Below are 23,762 nucleotides of genomic sequence, written 5' to 3' on the forward strand. Positions count from 1 at the left end.
GGTTGGAATAATCCGACCCGTGCGTAAACACCTGTTTATACACGAGTCAACATTACAAGTTGTTAGGTATTTAACACATCCGATAATTATCGAATGCAATAAATATTTCAACCTTCATTAAATTTCGGTAGGTCAAACCTGCCAAAATTTACTGAGGGTATTTACTGTATCATGCGGATTTGGGGGCATTAAACACAAAGGCACAAACGTTTTTAGCGCCTCATTTGCATCAGTTTTTAACGCAAAAGCGGCGCAAACTTACAAAATACAATTGTATTTTTTAAGTTTGCGCCGCTTTTGCGTTCAAAGGCGGCACAAATGCGGCGCTAAAAAGTATAAATATGGACCCAAAATCCGCAAGTTATTCCCTACCTACTCATAATAGATGTTATTTATGGCACCTGATAACTTACCACGTAGTATCCTTGTTTATCAGGTATGATTAAAAAAAAACACCTAAACTTATAATCAGGGCCTTAGAGGGCATTTTTGCACAAGCGTGGCCAATGACGCCATCAGTAAGCAGTGAGTAGTAAATATGGCAGTGAGATTTTTTTCTGCTCACAATAACAACACTGCAGATTCCTGCTCTTTGTTTTGCTCATATTGATAAATTCTGGCTTCATCATGTGCAGTGTCTATAGATACCCATTGCTTCAGACATTTTCCCATCACACTAAGCAGCAGAACTCAAAGTTTTTGTAAACAAAATAAACACATTTTATTTATATTATGCATGAACAATAGAGCTGAGCAACCAACCACATCTCTGATATAGCCAAAACATTCACTTTAATTTACCTCTTAATTATTAATTTAATACAATACACTGAATTCGTGAAAGAGAAAATAGAACTGTGTATTTTTTAGAAATTGCATTTAAGCATTCTATTTTTTGGAAAAACTGTATAAATGCTTGCTTAGGTCATCAAAAATTGTTACATTTTCTCCCAAAGGGATACAGATATTTTGCCTTTATAAAAGACACGAGCACAAAAAATAAAATGATCATACAGTTTTATGGGTCTTCAACCTTCAGAAAATTTTAGTAGTAAAACAAATCATATTGAAAAAATATATTCTGCAAAAATACAATCTAAAAAGAAATAGGTAGCAACATTACCCCGGTATAATTTTATTTTATATACACGGATGTAAAATATTAATCTTGTAAGCACATAAGTACAGTGTTAAGATATTAGCTTCCCATAAAAATATATTTGTGAAAGTAATTTACAACATTGAATTATGCAATGTATACATTACCATGTCTCAACAATAACTGACATATCTTTACACTTGTATTGCAAGAGTAAATGTATTCAAGTTATTCCTCATTGTAAAATGGAATAATGGAGTTAAACTTTTAACATGAAGCTGCCTCCTTTGAGGTTAGATTAGGCAACTGAAAGCATATATTTGTGAGGAAAACTGGAGACTGATTAGTGGTTAAATTATTAACCAATAATGATTTCATAGTTTATAATGGATGCTTTCTTAATGATTATTCACATCATTTTTGTGTGTCAACACGATATGGATCAACAAGTATAGGAGAATCCCAAAAGCTAGGTAAATGTATCACAAGCCAGTCCACGCTGTGTTTGCTCTAACGCTATCCTTTTGGAAACGTCTGTGGCTGCATGCTAGAAGAAATATTGCTTTCTAGGCAGAGCCCACAAGCAGGGAAATAGCTTGAAATAAATGCTGGCATCCAAAACAAGCCACAGATATAACTTACAGACTTTATACAGATGTATAAAACAACTTACTACAATGATGTCAGATCACCTTAAATGTTACCGAATTGTAGATCATTTAATTTCAGTTGTTTTTAACAGAATTCAAATTAAGACTTATTTCATGTTAAACTGTCAACTAGAGGTCGACTCGCCTATTTGAAAATGTTATGGTAAGATTTATGACCTGGCTAAAATGGCAGCATCCTTTACTCTAATGCGCTGGCCTTCAAGAAATTGAGCTTAAAAGGACATCTACAGTTTTCTCTGTTGCGTGGGCCATGCTGGTGTACATTCTGTTCTTACCCATATCCCTCAGTTGTATGCCTTGTGGTCATTTCAATGACTTCTGTTGGACAAAGTCCTGGAACTTCTGCCCTACCAGGGTCTCCACAGTTTTGTGCTATGTGTTGGAGAAATTTCATTTTGAGGGATTGGTAGGGCTGAAGGTAGCCAAGCCTGGGATGGAGAAACGCGTTTCCTGACCATACACTCGTTGGTGTTGATATACTCTATCAATTTCCTCTGTGCATTGCTCCAGGGCTCATGGGCATTCAGGAACACAGCGGTCTCTCTGAGGCATTTGATGTAACCTTGGTGGTAGGTATCCGGGATACTTTTGAGATAGGCGTCTGAAAAGTAAGGTTGGGAGGAAAGGTCACTTTTGAATACACAGTACAGTCATGCTTACTTTTGATCAATGGCAACAATACATAGTCGGTTTTGAAACTTTACTCTATAAGGAAGTTACATTTGATGCAATAATATTCATAGGGAATGACAAAAAAAATCAGCTTCATTTTCATGCCATGCATGACAACATGACCAAAGTTTTTTGGTGTATTGGAACCATCAGGGACAACTTAATAACAGTTCACGAGATGAGCATAGAGAGAAGGAGGATCACACATGTTACTTCCCTCGAAGGACTGTCCACTCGCCTCTATGGTGGGAAGACTTGTAGAATGGGAGTGAATAACTTTAAAATGAATCTTCTGACAACTGATTTATATTAAGAAGTTGTCATCTTTAATATGGGTCCACGACAGGCTCCAGAGACGACCGTCCACTCTGAAGATCATCCACCGAATGCCCACCACAAGAATCTAGAACCCAACAGTAGGTTCGAGTATAACGGTATGAAACTTACAACACTTAAAAGTAAACCCCAAATAATGAAATAAATAAACGAGCATGAAAGAATAATAAATGAGAATGAAATACTACTACTGTACATCATCTTCCTCCTTTACAATTAAATAAAAATAGATAAATATAAATATATGTATATCTATATATATATATTTAATGATAATATAATACGAACAGGAATTCAACCTAAAATGTAATCATTAAACTTTGACGGAATTATGACCAGTCTGTGACTGCGCGTATGCACAGGATCAACTACAGGATACAAAGAATTATTGAGTTCATGTTCATTACACGGATTATCCATCTGGAGATGATTGTTTCCATTTTCGTGACTTGAGCTCCTGTCCTTGTTTCCATTTTCGTGACTTGAGCTCCTGTCCTCTGTCCTCATCTGTGCAAGATCCCCGATAAAAGTGCTACTTGAACTAGCATCATCTTCTCGCCCAGCGTATACACTTTTAAATATTTCTGCTTGTGACGAGGATATAGGAACAACACAGTTTCTGTTCCACCAACCTTTACCTTCCAGCAAAACAGAATATTTTGTAACTTTAATCACTTTAACTGGTAGAGAAAATTTCGATGTACCCTTGGACACCTTGTACGGTTTCTTAATTAAAACCCAGTCATTCACATTGATTTGAACATCATTCACACATTTCCGTGAGTCATAGTTATGTTTCTGCACCATCTGTTTATCGCAAACTCTCTGTCTCAACTCATCCAAATCCACATTAGTAGTTTTATTACAAAAAGAAGTAATCCATTTTGGACATAGTCGAGATCTAGATTCCCTACCTCTGAGTAGCACGAATGGAGAAATACCAGTAGTAGAATGCGGTGTGTTCAAATATGCCCATATTTTCTCATTCAAAAACTCGATTACATTACAATTAGTCGCGATAGCTGACTGAATACCTTCCTTCAAAATACGATTAGCCCTTTCCACTAGTCCATTGGAAGCTGGACTATATAAAGCTACACGTGAATGTTTAATGTCAAACTTAGTCATGAAATTTTCTATCTTGGCGGAGGTAAATTGTACTCCATTATCAGTGATAATGACAGAAGGGGAACCTTCTAAATAGAACAAGTACGATAAGAATGATATGACTGATTCAGTGTCAGCATGTTCGACAAAAGTAAAGTAAATCCATTTCGAAAAATAGTCAATGGCAACTATCATGTGTCTCATGTTTTTAGGTAGCATGTGGAAAGGACCTGAAAAATCAATAGCAACACTTTCCCAAGCAACACTAGGAAAAGGAATAGTGTGTAAAGGTTTTGTATGACATTTCCAATGTTTGTCAGACACCACGCATGAAGGGCACTGTCCTACAAAATCTGATACTTGTTTATCAATGCCCGGCCACCAGTACTTCTCCTTAAGTCTTCTGCAGGTGGCTGATATACCTAGATGACCTTCATGTGCAGCTTTTATCAAAAGAGGTTTCAATTCATACGGTGGAATGCAAACTGAACCCCTCATGCAGACTCCGTTTACACATGACAGCTCTGAAGCCAACTGACAAAAAGTATTAAGATCACCACTATATTTCCTGTTATTAGGCCAACCATGCTTGATGTGATACATCACTTCAGACAATAAAGAATCTCTGGACATGCTCGAAATCCAATCCTGCTCGGAAAATAGACCTTCCGAAGCAGAAACTATATCCAGGACTCCAACTACACATTCTATGTCATCATCCTCAGTATCTGACCGAGATAAAGGCAGAGGCAAACGAGAAAGGCAGTCCGCCCTGACATTTTTCCCACCAGGAAGATACTTAACATCCAGGTTATATTCCTGTAGTTTTGAAAGCAACCTAACTAATCTCGAGGATGCTTTTCCTAGTCCATTTCCATCCATAAGAAATACTAGAGGCTTATGATCTGTGTATAGAATACAACTTGTGCCCCAGATATAAGTTTTGAATTTGTGAACTGCCCAAACGCAAGCTAATGCTTCTCTCTCAATAGTACTATAATTGCTTTCAGCTTCTGATAGCGATCTGGAAGCAAAAGCAATGGTATGTTCTTGATTCCTGAGCCATTGGCCAAACACCGCACCAAGACCTTTAAGACTAGCATCAACAGTAATATAAGATTTAGCAGAAGGTATGAAAGATTTCAAGGCTGGAGCTGACACAACAACTCTTTTGATAGCAGTAAATGCATCAAGTGCTTGCTCACACCAATCAAATTTGCTACCTTTCTTCAACAATGATCTGAGCGGTTGTACAATCATGGCATAGCCTTCAACAAACCTAGCATAATATTCACACAAGCCCAAGAATGAGCGAAGCTCATCTTTATTGGTAGGACAAGGCGCATTAGTAATAGCTTCCAAATTTCCTTGTTTGGGTTTGATTCCTTCTTCAGAAATAGTGTGGCCTAAGTATTCCACACTCTTTACAAGAAATTTACATTTTTCAATTTTAATAGTCATGCCACAACCACTGAGAATAGAAAACACTTTATCCAAAAGAATTCTATGTTCTGCCATGTTCTCAGTGTGTATCAGAATGTCATCCTGGAAAGCACATACGTTAGGAATATTACCAAATAGAGAGTCCATCATTTTCTGGAAAACACTGGCCGCGGATGCTAGGCCAAAAGGTAATCTAAGATACTTAAAAGCACCATATGGGGTAACAAACGTCGTGAGATCTTGTGAACATTCGCTGAGAACAATCTGATGATAGGCAGAATGTAAATCTATAGTGGAAAAAACTTTTGAAGTACCCAAACTAGAAATCATTTCTTGAATGCGAGGAAGGGGATGACAGTCTACAAGTATGTTCTTGTTAAGAGATCTTAAATCCACACATAATCTCAGATCCCCATTCCTTTTTTTCGTGAGTACAACTGGTGAAACCCATTCCGACGAATCTGTGGGAATTATTATGCCTTCTTTAACAAGTTTCTCTAGAAGATTTTTAAGTTGTCCCCTCACAGAAATGGGAACTGGCCTTACTTTGTGAGAAATAGGAATGGCTCCATCCTTCAACTTAATGCAATGTTCAAAACCCCTGACCATGCCAACTTGATTAGTAAATACTTGAGGAAACTTAGTCACAAAAGATTCAGGAAGAATGTTTCCTGATTCTGTTACAATATCATCATTAAGATTAGTCAACGTAAGCTCTGATACTTCCACAGGTAAATCTCCTAGAGATACAGGGTTGTCACATCCAGGACGGAGCACAATTCCCAATTTCGCTAAATCTTTCCACCCCACAATGTCTCTACCATTTACCGCCACATAAATTTTCGTTACAGTACTTCTACCTAAAATATTTAGAGTGGCCAAAAAATAACCTAATAAGTCAATGTCATGGTCCCCGAAAGCTTTAGGACTGATATCAGCGTTTTGTAAAATCTTTGTAGATTGCCAAAACTTGCGGAATGTTACATCTGCAAGTATTGTGATAGGTGAACCAGAATCTGCCATGACAAATATCTCTATTGAGTCAATTCTTGCCTGACAAATAGGTCCTTTAATTTTCTTAGAAGTAAAAATATCTACTGTCAAAACAACATTGGATAACTTATCCATGCAGTCCTTCATCATACAATTTTTATCTGGCTGTTCATCGGGGTTATAGACATTGTTCACTTTCATTCGCGTACTATTGCTCGAAGGCTTAAACGTACGATTCGGTTGTCTGCAAACCAGTTGAAAATGACCAACTTTATGGCATTTCAAGCATTTCTTGCCCAATGCTGGACAGACTTGACTATTACCAAAATGACTGCGTGAACCACAACGAAAACATAAAGAAAAATTTCTATTTTGTTTCACGTTTCTATCCTTAATATAACAGACTTCAGAGTCCTCAGTCACTTGATTTACATTTGCGTTTTCAGGCTGTCCACCCATCACTCTGGATGTAACAATAGACCTCTCAACAGCCTTGGCTATATCAACTGTCTCATCCAAAGAAGGATTGCGACAAGCCAACAAACGTTCCTGAATTTTCTTAGAATAGCAATGAAATACAAACTGGTCTCTAATGTGCATATCTACATTGCTACCAAAATCACATCTTGCAGCAAGCACACGTAGATTGGCCACATATTCATCTACAGATTCATCCACAGATTGCTTACACATTGCAAAGTTAAATCTCTCAAGTAATACATTGGACTCATCTGAAAATTGTTTCCTAATCCTTTCCTTCCCTTCTATATATACATTCCATGCTACATTATCCCCACTACTCCCACTAAATGGAGCAATAGTAGGTAGGTTATCAAACACACGCTGCCCAGCTACACCAAGGTGATTGAAAAGTAGAGCTAGTTTCCTAGTAGGAGAGAAATCATTAGCATCAATGGCAACTAAGTAATTTTCAAAGATTCTTATCCACTCACTCCACTTAATATCTGGTTTACCACTCCTAGGTAAAAAAGGTGGTGGTTGAACCACTAAATGATTGGAAGCCATACTATATAATTACCAGCACCTAAAATATATATATACTTATTATAGATCAGAGTACAACAAATATTATAACTAACATTCAATTAAACTGAGGCAAATAGTGCAAGTAGTGCAATTATTAAACTGTAAACAACAACAATTGCAATAATCCAAGAGAAGCGTAATCATGGTTTTGCTGGAAAGTAGAAAACTCCAGTAATCGTGGCTTTGCTGGAAAGTAGAAAAACTCCAGGAGTCATTAGGTATCTTGCCCAAAAGTTCGAACACACTTGTTTTTCTGTTTTTTTTATTTTTTATTTCTTTTCCGAAGCGACGAACATTGACAGGTTGAAGTACTAGATTTGTGTGTGTGCAGCTTAAATCCTCGCTACTTGGAGAGCGTCACGTCTCTAAGCAACTAGAGACTCGTGACGAACGCACCACGCGCACAACCGGTAACCTGGCAACCTTTGTACACAACTTCCTGGATACCGGAAAATCCCCAAAGCGACGTCACTGAAGACCATCTGTTCACGCGATTTCCGACTCGCGCCGCATCTATAGTTAGGCACTGATATTTTACAAATTCGAACAGACAGCTCACACGCGATCAAAACGACTCGCGGGCTGCAACGCTCGACCACAAAACAACAAGCATAGCTGTAATATTAATACAAATTTGAGCGCTGCGCAAATTACGTCTCCACAAAATTGCAGCTCTGTATAAAGTTATAAACCTCTCCGGTGAGTTGGTCAGTTGGTCGTTAAGTGCTGGTCGGTGGACCCTTCACAATCGATGACTCCTGACTCCAGTCTCTCAGCATTCCTTCAACACCCCACTCCTGGTACCAAAATGTAGAATGGGAGTGAATAACTTTAAAATGAATCTTCTGACAACTGATTTATATTAAGAAGTTGTCATCTTTAATATGGGTCCACGACAGGCTCCAGAGACGACCGTCCACTCTGAAGATCATCCACCGAATGCCCACCACAAGAATCTAGAACCCAACAGTAGGTTCGAGTATAACGGTATGAAACTTACAACACTTAAAAGTAAACCCCAAATAATGAAATAAATAAACGAGCATGAAAGAATAATAAATGAGAATGAAATACTACTACTGTACAGACATCAGGCTAAAGAAAGGGTAGTTTCTGAGGATGTCAGACTGTATACAGATCAGATGTACGTCAAGTCCATCTGAATGCAGAGCCTTAATCTGGCTCTTACTTCCTCAACATCAGCTCAAATAATCCATTACTTACACTGTCATTACTAAGACGTATTCAACTAAGCAGTCCAATTTTCGACTTTTGAAGAGAGTATAAATAAGCTTTAGGGTAAGAATTCTAGGCCTGATTTAAAGTTTGGGAGATGGGGTTGCACCATCACAAACGTGACGGATATCCTGTCCGCGATATTAGAATTTCATTATATCCTATGGAAAATTTAATAAGGCGGATGTGATATCCGTCACGTTTGTGACTTAGTAAAGTGTTCACCAAACTCTAAATCAGGCCCTCTGTTACCTATTTTTCTGTAGTTTATTATAAGATACTTTTATTTCACGGTTTGGTTCATCATTACTTTAATGTTGTTTGACCTAACATAATTAGTGGTTAGAATAATTTTAAATAATTTAAATTAGGATTGGTATTAGCATTTGAGTTATAATAACACTAATTTTTATTACATTTAATCTAGTTTAATTTACAATTTGCTTTAGAGTTAGGATTCATTCAGCAGATTTGAAGCAGTAGTGGCTTGGAGGGTAGTGGTTGAATTTATGTCATACAACTCACTGAAGAGCCAAATATAAATTTAAATTCTCAACTCCAGTCATCAAGGGCGATGGGGCTCTCATTTCAAACACATTGTTTTCTGTTCTCTCCCCCTTTTTTTATTATTTTTAATAAAATTGCAGTTTAATTTTCATGAGTGACTGAATGAGAGATATGTTTGTAAGCATGCCCAAAGGCTTCTTGGTGGTAGGACTTTGCGAGGAAATAATACAAGGGAAATCCTGTAAACAAACGCTATGAGCAAAAGAAGCACCATACTGTACCGTGCCTGGTTTATAATTTGTAGTTATAGAATGGCAACAGGTAACCTTCTGCAAAGCTGTGGGACAAGGGCAGGGCTGGCTCTCCCTACTGTTCTATTATGTTTAATATGTGGACCATAAACAAAAGGAGTGTATATGGCCAGACAGAACGGGAAGGGGTGTGCCATGAGACTATCACATTTTGTCAGGCAAATAACTTTGACGTTGATCTGCTACTGCAGAGGGAGCCAATGCAGGGCCTGTCATGCACTGGAAATATGTAAATTGCTGTTGGGGTTAAACGCCAGCCCAATTGTCATGTTTTTTTAGTAAACTGTAGCTTTCGATTAGCACGCGAGGTGAGTAACAGAGACGAAACACTGGGTTAGTCAGTTCTGAACAGAATAGCACACCCCACCACCAGAAAATAGAGAAGTTGAGAAACAAAAGAGCAGGCACATTCATCAATCTCATTTGATGGAAGCATGTGGCCGTCACAGACCTCACTTGCTCTCCACATAGGTAGCTGGTGTCAAAACAAAATCCTAGGGCCTTGCCCTTGGGAAGTTATGAAGGAGGGCTAACCATCTTGTTGGGCCAGAATGCGTGGTACCACAACGGTTTCTGGCCCATGATCAGCACATGTGCCTTGTTGTCTTTCAGCTTTTGCAGACTACTGCTCAGCCGGGCCTGGGTGGTAGATATACAAGATCAAAGAGATGGTTGCAGTTCAGATAGAGTATGACTGACTTATAGAACAAGCTTAGTATCTGCAGTGCAAGAAACTGACCTCATGCTGAAATATATAATAAAGCCCCCTACCAGCTGCATTTCAATATTAAATGGGAAAGGCCAATCTCTTTGGAACTCCACAAGAGGATTATTATGATGGCTCAGAGTGGTATGGTGGAAGTGCGCACACATGGCTTACACCAGAGAACCATGCCAATGCACCGGATGGAGGCTTACTGCAGCCAGACAATGAACCAACACGGCGTGACCTGTTGTGCCAAAGGTGGGGGGAGATCTCACATAATAAGGCTTACTAGGTAGCCATCCATGCCTAATCTGAAGTCTTCCAGCATGGTAACCATAGTGATCCCAGTCCCAATCCCCTGACAGAAGCCCAACAGTGAGGTGCCCGAATGGTTAGTGCCTTCTAAATGGATGAAAAGTCACCTCACCTCATATTTTTCCACAAGCTTAGATATAGGAGGTAGTAGATAAATATGCTGGTATTTGGACTCCACACTAACGTCAAGGTCAGTCTTCTTCAGCAAGGACTTTATAGGCCCCCTCTCCAGCTTTGGTGTATTAACAGGATGAAGCATGTCATTTATTGCTAATATCTCAGAGAGGTATTTCTAATGAAAGACATTACTGACTGATGTCTGACTAGCCTGTAGAGCAATCTGGCAGTACCAGAAGAGCTGGTCTGACTGGTCATTGTGTGGGCTGATTTTTGGAATTTTGTGGGCCTAGTTTATGGCCAGTTTTTATTGTTGATTTTCACTGATATTGCCTGCAGCAAGTACAAATGCATGCAGTGTCCCATCCCTTGCAAAACACCTATACAGTGTGCCTTTACAAGTTCAAAACTGCCTGACTTGCAAATGTGGGCCACTTGTTTAGCTATCTGATTTACTAATAGGGTCCACTTTTAGTTTGGTATTTTGGTGCCTAGGCCTAATTTCTGTCCCAGTCCGACACAGAATAAATATGAATTAATTTTGGCCACAGTTTGCTGAGTACCTTTCAAAATTGTTACTTCAGAACATGCCTGTTGGGCAGATACAACAAAGCAGCTAGTTCTCACCTCTGACCTCAAGCCGTTGCTGTTGCTCGATGTAGGCCACAGTGATCTCTAGGATGTCAGCCTTCTCCAGTCGACAATGGGTTTGCTCCTTCTCAATCGCTTTCTCCAGTAGCTGCCGCAGCTGCTCGATGCTGGTGTTGATCCGATCACGCCTCATCTTCTCGACCACTGGTTTTCTCCGCTGGAGGAGAAAGTAATGTATACTTGATAACCATTTGGGATGACTCCCTCCATTTTGACCCTGACCCATCCTTGTGAAATGACAACCACCTTTTGGAATTATGCCTCATTTTGAAGTTGCCTGATGCCACAACTATGGCCAGACAACTCATATGCCTTCAGAGATAGGCCATGGGAAGGACGGTAACTCTCTGGATTGAGGCGTCTGTGGCACGATCCCACTACAAAGTGCTGTTTAATAATCATGGCTCTGTAGTTGCACATCTGGATTGCGCATGTCTGAGGGGCATAGTTCAACTACGTCCCCTCGAACAGGCACAATCCATTTTATTTAGCAGATATATTGAGCATGCCTAAGGCAGCGCAGTATATCTGCTAAAATGTGGCTGTCAGTGTGCACATCATACATCCCCGAGGCTAATGAGAAACTACATAAAGCCGCAGTGGCGGGATCCACAGCACTGTCCCAGCTTCTAATAGGTCTATGCTTCCAGTCCTATCAAGAAGATGGGAGAGGGTTTCAGGTGCGCCTTCCCTTTTTCAAACATGGTCTTGTGGCTCTGTGAAGCTCCTTGTTGGAAATAATGTCACCCATCATCCACCATCAAGTTCCTGCTTTGCTGGTGCCAAGTAGCCTCCAAGTTACCAGCAAAGGAAGCAAGGTAAGTAAAAACAATGTGCTTCTCTGTGCATGTGTGTATGTTTTTTTGAGTGATTGAGAGTGAATGAGATAAGTGAGAATGGGTGTGTATGTTTGAGAGTATCAATGACAGTGAAACTGAGTGAGAATCTGAGCTTGAGAAAGTGTATTAATAAGTGAATGTGAGGGAGTGAGTGAAGGAGTGTGAGTGTGTTAGAAGGAGTGAGTGATTAGAGATTGTGAGAATGAGTTCAAATGAGTTGATGGTGTAGATATCAGCGGTGCAGTATGTACAGTTGCATGAGGGCACAGTGAGTGTGAAAGGGTATTTATAAGTGAGAGTGAGAACAATTGTGTATGAGTATGTTTGTGTGAGAGCAATAGTGAGTGGGAGTGAGTATGAGTAAGAATGAGTAAGTAAGCGGGTGTAAGTTACAGTGAGTGAGGGGGAAGAGTAAATGTGAGAGGGGTGCATATGAGTAATAGTGAGTGAGGTAGAGTAAGTGAGTATGTGTTTATTTGCATGTTTTATGATTATGAGTCTGCCACTAGCATTGCACACTCAATATAATTCTGGGTTTATGGCAACACCCAAGGTAACATACTGTTGCTGGCATATTGGAGGTTATCTTTGGCATAGGGAAGGGCGCCTATGCCAAAATGCAGGCCTCACATACTAGAGCTAATTTTTGGCACAGACGCACCTGTGGGAAAATGCTGGTGCTTACATACTGGAGTAAATGCTTGGCCTGGGGGCACGTTTGGCAAAATACTGGCGCTGAGACATCGGAGGTCGTTCTTGGCAGAAAGGTGGGCACCCAAGGTAAAATGCAGACCCTGAAATATGGGAAGTAATAGTTGGCAAAAAGGGGACACCTACGGCAAGATGCTGGTACTGGTGTAGATGTAGTGCCTGATGGATGGCAGCGGTGGCATATTGGGACTGAGGGCTCATGTTTGCAGAAGCAAATAATGTTAAAAATGTTGGACCTGAAATACTGAAGATTATTTTTTACATATAGGCTACCCATGGTATATGGGCAGTATCAATGGCAAAATTCTGTGTTGGAATATTGTATGTAATTCTTGGCATAAGGGAGAGGGGAGATACCCATACCGGAATGCTGGCGCTGGCACAAGGAAGGCTATTCTTAACATACGGGGAACTCCCAAGGTAAAGATGTTTTTAAATGAGGTCAGCTCCTGACAAGTATTTTATCCCTCCCACCCCACCCACTTTCAAAGATCGCCTGCTACCACTTATTCATAGGGTTGAGCCAGCCGTGCCTCGCTTGGTCTGGATACCCATAGCCAACACAAACCTTTGCTATTAAAAGATGCAAGAGAGGTCATATCAAATATGATGAAAACCCTTCCAAATTTAAAAACGTTTATTTAATCCTACACGTGTGATTCATTTGAGTAGATAAGACTACACCAGTGATTCGAGTGACATTTATGAAACATAATTGTTTATAAATAAAAAACGTAGTTATTCAGGAACAGATAGATCTATGCAAGGGAAAATAGTTCTGCAAAAAGATGTTTGTCGTGTGCACTGTGTAAGAGGCCAATATTGTTCCCCTAAGTAAAGCAAAATGACTGCCTAGTAAACTACACGGGAGTAGCATTTCCGTGTGGCGAGCACGAAGGTCCCTAGTGGGAAATAAACTGAAAATTAAAAAATATTTCCATTGGATCACACTAGTTAGTCTAGTTAGAAAGCTGGGTTTGAACGCGGGTTTCCTGGTTACTTATTGTGCAGTTAAGCCTCTGCATGGACATCTCTTTCATTCTCCCAGTTACCAAAAAAGTATTCAAGTATTTTAAAGGTTACTAAATCAATGAGACCCTGTATCTGTGAAATACCTTTCTAGAAATAAAGTATATTATTAGGGGAAATGAGGCCAGCATCGTTATGTTTATGTTAAATTTACCGACCAATCCCTGGTGCAAAAAACGGACAGGTGACTCCTGGGTTGCAGCTCTTCGTGAGCGGCACGTGAATGCAGCTGGCTGGGGAAAGCCATTCGAATGGATGGGCAGCTTTTAGTTCAAGCAGAATCGCGGGTTTCAAATGCCCATTCAGCTGTCCAGCCTGTAACAACTGTGCAGCTTCAGGGAGAGAATGCGCAGCGCCAGATGTGCTTGTCCTGGAACTATTTGGAGCCATTTTCCAACGGACAAGGATCGAAGCCGAACCAGAAATCTAGCTAGAGCCAGGCTCTCCCATCTCTAATTTAAAGACGCCTTTTCTTTGGAGCACATCCGTGGAACAGCCTTGCTTGTTGTCCCACTTACGCACTTCAAAGTTGGGGTCCCGACTAGAGAAGAGGCCTAGGAAAGTGCTGTGAACAGTTAGAACTGGCAGCGACTGAGTAACACAGGCCCCTGCAGCCCCCGCGGCTCGGCCAACACACCTCCGTCGTGAGGGGGAGCGTTTCGACTACTTGAACTCAAACAGCTCCGCCAGTGGACAGTACTCGTGGTGCATGACCTTCTGTTGCTTTACTAATGGGGTCTCAGTCCGGCCTTGACTCCGCAATAGCACGACCCGAGCTGCCCCCAATGCACCCCAGTCTTGGCGTGGATCACTTCCGTCTTTACAGCACCGTGGCCCACGCACACCTCTGCCAATCCACCTCAGTGTTGGCCTGCAGCACGCATCCATTCCAGTGGTGTTTGCTGACACGTGTCAGCAACCCTCCATGCTGGGAGCGAGACCAGCACCTGCTTCTTTTCCAAAACAGCTCTGCCGATGGACCTCACACAGAAAACGCACAATGTTCTGCCATGTCAGTGATGTACCGGAACAATATCGTGTTTTTACGACAAGAGGCAAAGAGCCACGCCAAAGCAGCACAGTCTGTCAGGGAGCAAACCCCGCCATTTAAGCAATGGGATTCATGCCCTGTTCTCCCGAGGTACCTCAGCCCAAACCTGCATCGCAGCTGTTCTAATTCTGAGAGGAGACACGCGTCCCCGATACATCTCAGTCGTGATATAAAGCGCTCTTTGTTAGCCAAGCACTACAAACCTCGCACACGTCGGGTATCCCAGCTGGGTGATCAGAAAAACACAAACTCAATAATGCGCCACAATATGCACAGTAACCTTTTCATGCCGCTGGTGCAATGTGACCGAATATATAGGTACCCATTGGGTTTAACGTGAGCACTGTAGCATCCTAATTACATACATGCAAGGCCCTCGCAGAGGAGCTCCCTAAAAAACAGCCCCCCCCCCTTTCCCACCAACCCTGAGACCCTCAAGCCAGTCCAACCCAAGGTATATATGTGAGAAATGTGAGACTTAGGAGCCTCTCATCACATCTTTCAAGGGGCCCCATAATTCTGTGTTACATCACTGGAACCTCGAAAGCCATTTCGGGGCAGCCTGCTCCCCTTCTACTGTTGATAGTCGGCATTCTTAAAGATGTGTTGCTATTCAGAGATGTTAATGGTTTCCTGCTGGTCAGATCCACTGGGTATTGTAAGTCTGTAGTCTCATCTCATTCTTTGCCCTCAGGCCATGATTACGTTCAGTCAGTTACCTTATTGTTCTGGGTGGTCTTCCGGCCTTCGGGAGACTCTGGTAGCAAAGGGTACGGTGCCATGAAAGCTGCTGCGTCCGTCCTACAGTAAGCCTCTCTCCAGCTGTGGGATGTGCAGGGCCCGCCATATTTATGCACGCCTTGGCTGCAGAGTCTCCCGCCAACCCAATTTCTCACACTTTGCAGCCAATGGAAGCACCCCTTGGGGACAATAGAAGCGTGCCTGAGCGACGTGGGAACGGCCCGGGGTGGGCGGCCACGCCCGGCCAGCAGGTGGACGGCGCACAGATCACACGAGCGGGCACACGAGGCGCTGGGACGTGGGAACGCTCTGTAGTGCCGGGGCTGAGGGCACGCCGGCGGCACCTGCTTCTCTATTTACAGTAATTCGACCTGAATGTTGACAGCTCAGAAGGCGACAGGAAGGCGGGGGCGAATGCACGCCCTCTGACAACGGTTTCCCACGTCCGAAGAGGGTAACCGACATACTTTTAAAGAATATCCTGTTTACAATCGCAGGACTACTTTAATGCCCGAAGGCTGATTTCGAGGGTTAAACTTAAACACCTGGCAACTTGAAAATTTATATTGTGACCATCAAAACAAATCTGATTAATAGCAAGTCACTACAGCATGGGTAATGTTCTTCTGTGGACGAACCTTACTTCTAAGCGCTACATAATTAGCAAATTGTGACGGTGCACTCAAGACTTAAAGCATTCTTGCACGTACAGTGTCTTACAGAGTAAAACACGTGCTTCTCTGTACTAATTAGACCTACATAGCACCAATAAAGCTTCAACCCTTCTTCTAGGCACTCTCAGTTATATGGAAGCTATGCATTTAGACCCCTCCTTTTAGGCAGTCTCAAACTCAGTTATATAGAAGCTGTGCATTTAGGACTCTGCTTTTACACACTTCAAAACTATATTTCAAAAGCAATTTATATAGATTGAACCTGTTTTTTTCAGACTCCCAGATCACAGGATGTATGCAGACATACCCACTTGAATACATGTAGACTGACTGACTGACTAACTGAATGAATGAAAAGGTTGCGTAGAGCTAAGCGCTGCCCCAGGTGTATACCAGCACTAAGGAGGGCAGAACCGAAATCATCACCGTTTCTCAGAGATGAAAACAGCCAGCTTTTCAACTTCTCTCTGAATAGCAGGTGTGACCTAAGGAGACAAAACTAACTGGGATCTGGTCCCATGCTTATGCGATCCGATAGGAAAAGAAGCGGCCACACTCCTGTCCTTCATTTGTGCACCAAAAATATAAGTATATATCATCTAATGCAGGTGAAAGGTGTTTTAATATACCCGCAAAATAAAATGGCATGTGGGTGTTCAGGTAGAAGCCTCGTTCAATCCAAGTGCACGATATAGCTGTGTCTGTATTTGCCAAGTAGTTCCACGCGACACCTACAGGCATCCATGGCTTTCCACCCACCATCACTTTTCATGCTGGCATTATTGACCAATATTTACACTAAAAGCGAAATACACAGCAACATGTCACAGCCGCGAGTCACAATTCCACATTCCTAACCTGTACAGAGTTCTGCTTATGCACTGGAGACAGATTTTTTTCTTTCGTAATGCGGAAAAGTCTGGGCACTTACATAGATTGTTGGCACCACATGCAAGATGAAATGTTGACAATATCCCTCAACATCCGTCGAAAGGGCCAGGTGTCCACCTTCTAGTTGCCATCTGACGTCTTCTGCCTCCTCTTGCGCTGATGAGAGAAGCTGGATGCCTAGCCGTGCTGTACTGTAGTGCGGGTACCGGCCGTGCAGCCCCAGTTTGCACAGGTACAGAAGTGCAGGTGCACTCCAGTGCAAAGCAAGGCATTACCTCTGTCTTTGAGCCGTCTCCTGGCCACTTATGTAACAATATCAGGTGTGTTTGTCCAATGTGTTGAGCAGAATGGTTTAGGATGTCAAATGGAAGTTCAGAACTTCAAATAACCTCTTGAAACACTCCTTTCCATACTCTTAAATGTATTTGTGAATGAATCCCAGAACATATAAATGGCAATGTAATGGGAATATTAACTTGTAATCAGCACAAATGGAAATGACTATGCCCTCTCTGAACTTTTACTGAAAGGGACCTGGACGTGTTAGGCGATTCATAAAGGAATCTAAAGAGTATATTAAATAGCACTCTTGCAGGAATAATTCTTGTACTCACAAATTCCTTTGTAAATTGGGCCCATGGTGTTCTGCCGCCCAGGAGGGACCTCACCCCTACCTACTGAGTCTCTAACTGTACAAACGAGACCAACGTGTTATAATCGTCTGTCATCTCAAACCTCACCACATGGTGGCATACGTCAACTAGTCATCATCATTAATCATTTGTGATGAATCTCACGCCGCGTGTGAATCCAGTACCGCCGTGTCAGCGCAACACATCTACAAGCAATCTGAAAACGAATAATAAAAGCTAATCGCAAATTAATCAAAGTAGTCACTTAAATATCACGACAGCACCCCTATTGCAAATAGTTAAGCAAGGATAAAAAACGCAATTGAAAACCACTGCACAGCCCCAAAGCATCGATTTCCCCCAATAATTCCACCAGTGAAAAAGAAGAAATCAGTCAAAATAGTATAAAACCTGGACCTTTTCCCATTATAAATTGTTTACCACGTGAAACAAATCAAGCAAAGCCAGACCAAATAAGGAACTTGCTGGAGCGTTTAAATGCCAGTGGGATGGATACCTGGAAACCTGAGAATGGCATAGCTTTCCAAGCTAATGGTTGTGAATTCCAAAAAGTACTACACTGGCACCTATCCAAGGAGCATTTCTATGGGTTACAATTTGAAAAAGAAACAGGGACCAGGGCACTCAAAGTCTCTATAATAAATATACAGTCCAAAGTGAGTAGAGTTGCAAAAAGTATTTTAATCAAAGATCAGAAAACAGCCAACACGTGTTTTCGTCCTTGCGGACTATTTCAAGGCTCATAGATTCAAGTCTGGATGAAGCCTAGTTCCAATAGGGCTGCTATAGCCCCTAAAGTATATCTTTGAATCCACTAGTTATGATCAGTCTTGCCGTAAATTAAGGCTATCGCTCCTGTCGTTACACTATGTGGCTTGCCGTATTCATGGAAATAAGTCATATGGTGTATCCGTAGTGTCAGATAATGCTAACATGGGGTCCTGATGGGCCCAATCTTGATTCCTCAAATCGCCGTACGTCTAGTAGGACGAAAACGGTGTGGAGAGTAAACGGACAGCGCGTGATAACGCTGCCGTGCGGTCCATGGATTGGATTCTATGGGTGCAGATTTTTTTTTATTAAACTAGGAATTATATACATATATTTAAGTTTCTACAAACAAACTGACAAGTTGAAAGCTCGAAGTGAAATTGAAGTAACAAGAAAAAACACCACAGACATAGCAAACCTGACTCGGGCTCCGGACCCAACGATCAAGCCCAGAATGCATTGGGTGCATTTCACATGCCAAGCACCCTACACTGGAATTACACCCTTGCACCCCCACCAGGGCTTGGTAGTTCTCTCTGGGAACTCCTGACTACAGTCACATACATTACAACGGCGTGAGTCCCTGCCTTAAAATCACTTATTTTAAATGTGTTTTACCTGTACGCCCTCTGCTTTGCTTCTGCTACAAGAAGCCTTGATGGAGAGTTGTCAAACTAGAGCTCATAAGCAGGTAGGTTTGACCGGCCTATAGGGCAATCAGGCAGTGGCCACTGGGTTATTCTGATGAGTTAGTGAGTTGGCCGGTTTTATGGCCAGGTGGGCTGGTTTTTATTGTTGATTTCCCAATACCTTGCAAAATACTTATACAGAATGTCTTTACACATTCCAAACTAACCTTATTTGCAAACATGGGCCACTTTTTTATCTAGTTGAATCATTAATGGGGGCTACGTTTCTTCTGGTGCCTGGCCTTTTTTTGTTGTCCCAGTCCGAGTTTCCTTGTTTCAAGTCCTTGCCTTCTGCAAATCATTTTATCAAGTGACTAATGACCCCGTACTAAGTTAGAGTTGCAAATTGAGGTGGGAATGCCAGAAACTCAATAGGACGAGTCATGCAAAGCCAAGTCAAGGGTTTGGCATTGCTCTAAGAATCTGTGCATGAGCCAAGCTATGAAAACTGTAAAGTGACGGATATACCACCAGCCGTATTACGAGTTCCATAGGATATAATGGTCTCGTAATACAGCTGGTGGTATATCCGTAACTTTACCGTCACTTTTGGGATGGATTAACACCTGCTCCAAAGTTGTAATAACCCCCATAGTGTTAAAATATGATACAGTCTCTTCAAAATTCCAAAAAGTGTATTTCTTTACCACGTGGAAGTATTTCCTCTTAGTACATCAGAAAATATCATTGCATAGACAGACATTTATTAAAAGCAGTGCTTAATTTGTAAATAAAAAGGTACTGGTGCCCAAAGCCCTCCTCTTAAACATGCGGCTGCTGCAATTAAATGTGCGAACACGGAATACTAAGGGAGCGTAATCCTGAAGCCATCTCGGGCCTCTTTAATCTATTTACAGCCACTCTCTGCCCCTTCAGCTCGCACCTGCAGCTTTCTGCTTTCTCTCATTGAGACGCTTTTTCGTTTTTCTCTTCCTCCGTCTTTCCCAAACGTATCTTTTGCTCACAGCAAATGCTTGAGGCAGAAGACTAAGCGCCGGCCCTCAAAAATAAGTGCCAGTGCTCAGCACCGGAAACAACAAGCACAAATTAAGTACTGATTAAAAGTGATAGTTTAGATCAATATAAACGTAGAAACATTAGTGGCTCGCCCCTGCACGACAAAGACAGTAGTGAACTAAGAGGGCAAGTCAGTAGTCATGTAAACCCCAAACACGCCTAGATTCTTTATTATAGATGGAGTAACAATATATCCTGTTAAAACAAACATTAAAGGTGCTTATACGACACACATCCTGAAATCAAGTATTTAAAAGTGCTCTCATATGTGATAATAAAGAAAAAGGAGGCTCTGTGAAACAAACCACCTAATCCCATACTGTGCACAGCCCTTTGGCCATGCGTGCCAGGAGTAGGCCACAGCCTGTCTGGGTGTGAGAATAGGTGTGAAAAGGTGTATCTGGGGTGAGAGTGGCTCGGAAAGTGTGTGTCTGGGTGTGAAAGAGCATGCATCAGTGTTTTAGTGGATGCGTCAGTGTGTGCGTGGGTCTGTGAGTGGGTGCATGAGGGTGTCAGTGGGTGTGTGAGAGTCTGAGTGGGTCTGTGAGTGGGTGTGTAACTGTCTTGGTTGGTCTGTGAGTGGGTGCATGAGGGTCTGAGTGTGGCTGTGAGTGAGTGCACAAGTGTCTGAGTGGGTCTGTGAGTGTGTCTGAGTGGGTCTGTGAATGGGTGCATAAGTGTGTGTGTGGGAGAAAGAGATTGAAGGAGAGAGAGAAAGAGAGGGAGAGGGAAAGAGATAGAGAGTTTTTTTAGGCCTTAATGGATGATATACTTAGATTGGAAAATTTCTGCACCAATTGAAAAGACAAATGTATTTGTCAATTAATAAGAGTAAGATCACCTTTTAGTATAAGCCTTAAATGTTTGAATAAAAAAAGAGGGAAACGACCAGGGACACACCTACCTCCGAACCCTCAACGCTCACATTTGAGCTATTAATTTTTTTTTTTTTGTCTATGGGCTTTAAGGGACTGCGGGGGAAGCCTCAAGGCCTCAAGGTTGCAGTGTTACAGGTTGTTGGGAGGGTCGCTAACTCACACAGGTCCAAGCTTTGGTTTTTCCCACCCACCATACTTAGAGCAAGGGGCACTGGAAGGTATGCTTGGGTGAGGGTTATAGCATAGGAGGAAAGATGTAATGTTTATTCACCTTTCCTTTTCAGGAGTCAATTGGAATTATCTAAATTCATTGTACTTGTTTATTGTCATGTTTAACACCTTTTTTCTCTTGCAGGTCATAACAGGTCATAACAGTATGCCGTATTTAAGTCGCTTGGCAGGTGAGATCATGATTGGTGGGGACATTTCGGGTCCATATACAGCATTCTTTTATACCAAAAATAACAGTGACATCACTGGACCCTCCAATGGGTACTGGCAGCAACTCAAAAGGACGTTGCAGCGGCACGGGTGTTGGGGGAGGGCAACCAGCCGCGCAGGTGCAGTTGGTGTAGGAGGTGTACAAGGTAGATATCCTAAGGTCAGCCAGGCCCCCTTTACAAGAATTCCCGGTATGGGAGGGCAGTTAGTAGGGTACTCCCATACAGAGGGACCCATCCATATGCTTTATGGATGAGGAGTTTTTAAGAGGAAGGGTCCCGAAACCAGTCATGATCTCATTTGGAACGGTAATCCTGCAAAGCGCCAAACTAGCGTCAAATTTTTTTATGCTAGTTCCCTAACGTGCCCCATGGTGCGCCATATCATCAATACTGGGACTTGCAAATAGGCACCTTCTCATGTGCATTCATTGAGAAACAGGAGGCCAATCCCCTACAACGTACAGCCTTCACTTTGTACACAACTGTATATAGAAAGCCCACTCCCTCCAGACATTCAAGACCCAATAGATGGCCAAGCCCCTATTACCCAGAAGCCTAGCACTGTACACAACTATTCACAGAGAGGTCACTCCCTACATCCTAAGTATAATATATCTATATGTATGTATGCATACATATAAATGCACACATACAATATATATATATATATATATATATATATATATATATATGTATATATATATATATATACATATATAAAAATATATATTTTTCACTGAAAAAAAGCAAAGTTAAAGTGGAATTAACGTAAGGATAGTAGTAAACCTTTTTTTAAAGCATTAGAAATTCACCAAAAAAACACTAATGTTTCAAACCTCAAAAAGTACTGATGGTAAAATGCATTTACCCTTTAGGAAAAATGCCCAGCTCCTTAAATCCGCAAAAGTTACAATAGCTAATCTGAGTAACCCATCCACAAAACTCTAAATCAGGCCCTTTGATACGAACATTCACATAAAGAAATAAAAGCAAAGGTAGAATGGACATTTTAATAACATCTACTCTGCCAACCAATGCAACCTCCTTTGCTGCCAGCACCCCTTGGAGGGTCCAGTGACACCACTGTTATTTTTGGTATAAAAGGATGCCGTACATGTACCTGAAATGTCCCCACCAATCATGGCCTCACCCACTGTAGGCCAGCATAGTTTACTTACTATCTGCCCGCCCCCCACCAAAACAAGAGCTCAAGCCCATGTGGTTCCCAGGTATGCCCTTGGACTGCGCTGGGGCTGTGGTGCAGAGTAACTGCAGCGAGAAGTGTGCACTTGTTGCTGCGTGGGGGGGAGCGAGGAGGCTATCGATAATGAGCTGAACTAAGAGACCTGCTCGCCACCATGTTGCACCTTTTAAAGTGGAAGGGCTGACCCTGCAATGTGGGCTGCCCCTCGCTCACCAATCAGCAACTGGACCGGCCATCAAGGCCTGTGGATGCTCACTCCACAACCCCGGTTCAAGCCTTAGCTCTCCCGCCATACTCAAGGCTCCCCCGAGTTACAAGAGCCACTGCAAGACTCTCTTGCTCTCCTGCCTAGTCTCACATTGTAGCAGCGTGAGAAGACCTCTGTTGGGGTGTACAAAGAACATATTTTCAGAATTTTTAAGATTTTAAAAATAAATACAGACATGAAAAACATTGTTTTCTGTTGGTGTTTATCTAGCCTAATTTATAACATACATACAGACAGTGTTTTTGGTCAGTGATCTTTATACATTGGTCTCCTAAATTGTTCTTCAAATTTTGCTTCTCTCCATGACACTGTACAGCTTGGATAAATGGGTCACTATACTTTACCCATTGTCTCCCTTCACTTTGAAAGCACAAAGCCTGTGCACATTGTTCACATACACTGAAAAATAGTCCCTTTTTGTTCAGTGACAGTCTGATTCAAACATTTTTATTATATTATTGTTAGATACTAGGGCCCTGACTTATACTTTTTCACGCAAAACTGGGCTAATGCAGTTTTGCGTGAAAAAGTATACCGCCAGCTAGAGCCATCCCAAGACGCCGGCCGGGGGTCATATTTATGGTATGACGGTAGTCGGCGGTAAGGCCCGGCTACCGTCATAAAAATGACGCTAGCTAGATGGGGGAAGCATAGGGGGAACAGGAGGTTGTGCATCAAAGGATGACGCTAGT

The 23,762-nt window shown here is 41.9% G+C and overlaps 1 protein-coding gene across 1 annotated transcript in view; it reads right to left on the minus strand.

Moving 5' to 3' along the window:
* Nucleotides 1–696: 696 nt before the first annotated feature.
* Nucleotides 697–23,762, minus strand: part of LOC138301736 (uncharacterized) — an 82,921-nt gene continuing 59,855 nt past the window's right edge. The window contains exons 5-6 of the mRNA XM_069242245.1: nucleotides 11,188–11,368; nucleotides 697–2,371 (exon numbers count right to left, since the gene is read on the minus strand). Of these exons, the coding sequence (XP_069098346.1) occupies nucleotides 2,118–2,371; nucleotides 11,188–11,368 (435 nt within the window). The 3' untranslated portion in view covers nucleotides 697–2,117. The remainder of the gene's footprint in view (nucleotides 2,372–11,187; nucleotides 11,369–23,762) is intronic.

The sequence above is a fragment of the Pleurodeles waltl genome, chromosome 6, assembly GCF_031143425.1.
Source record: "Pleurodeles waltl isolate 20211129_DDA chromosome 6, aPleWal1.hap1.20221129, whole genome shotgun sequence".
In the NCBI taxonomy this organism is placed as follows: domain Eukaryota; kingdom Metazoa; phylum Chordata; class Amphibia; order Caudata; family Salamandridae; genus Pleurodeles; species Pleurodeles waltl.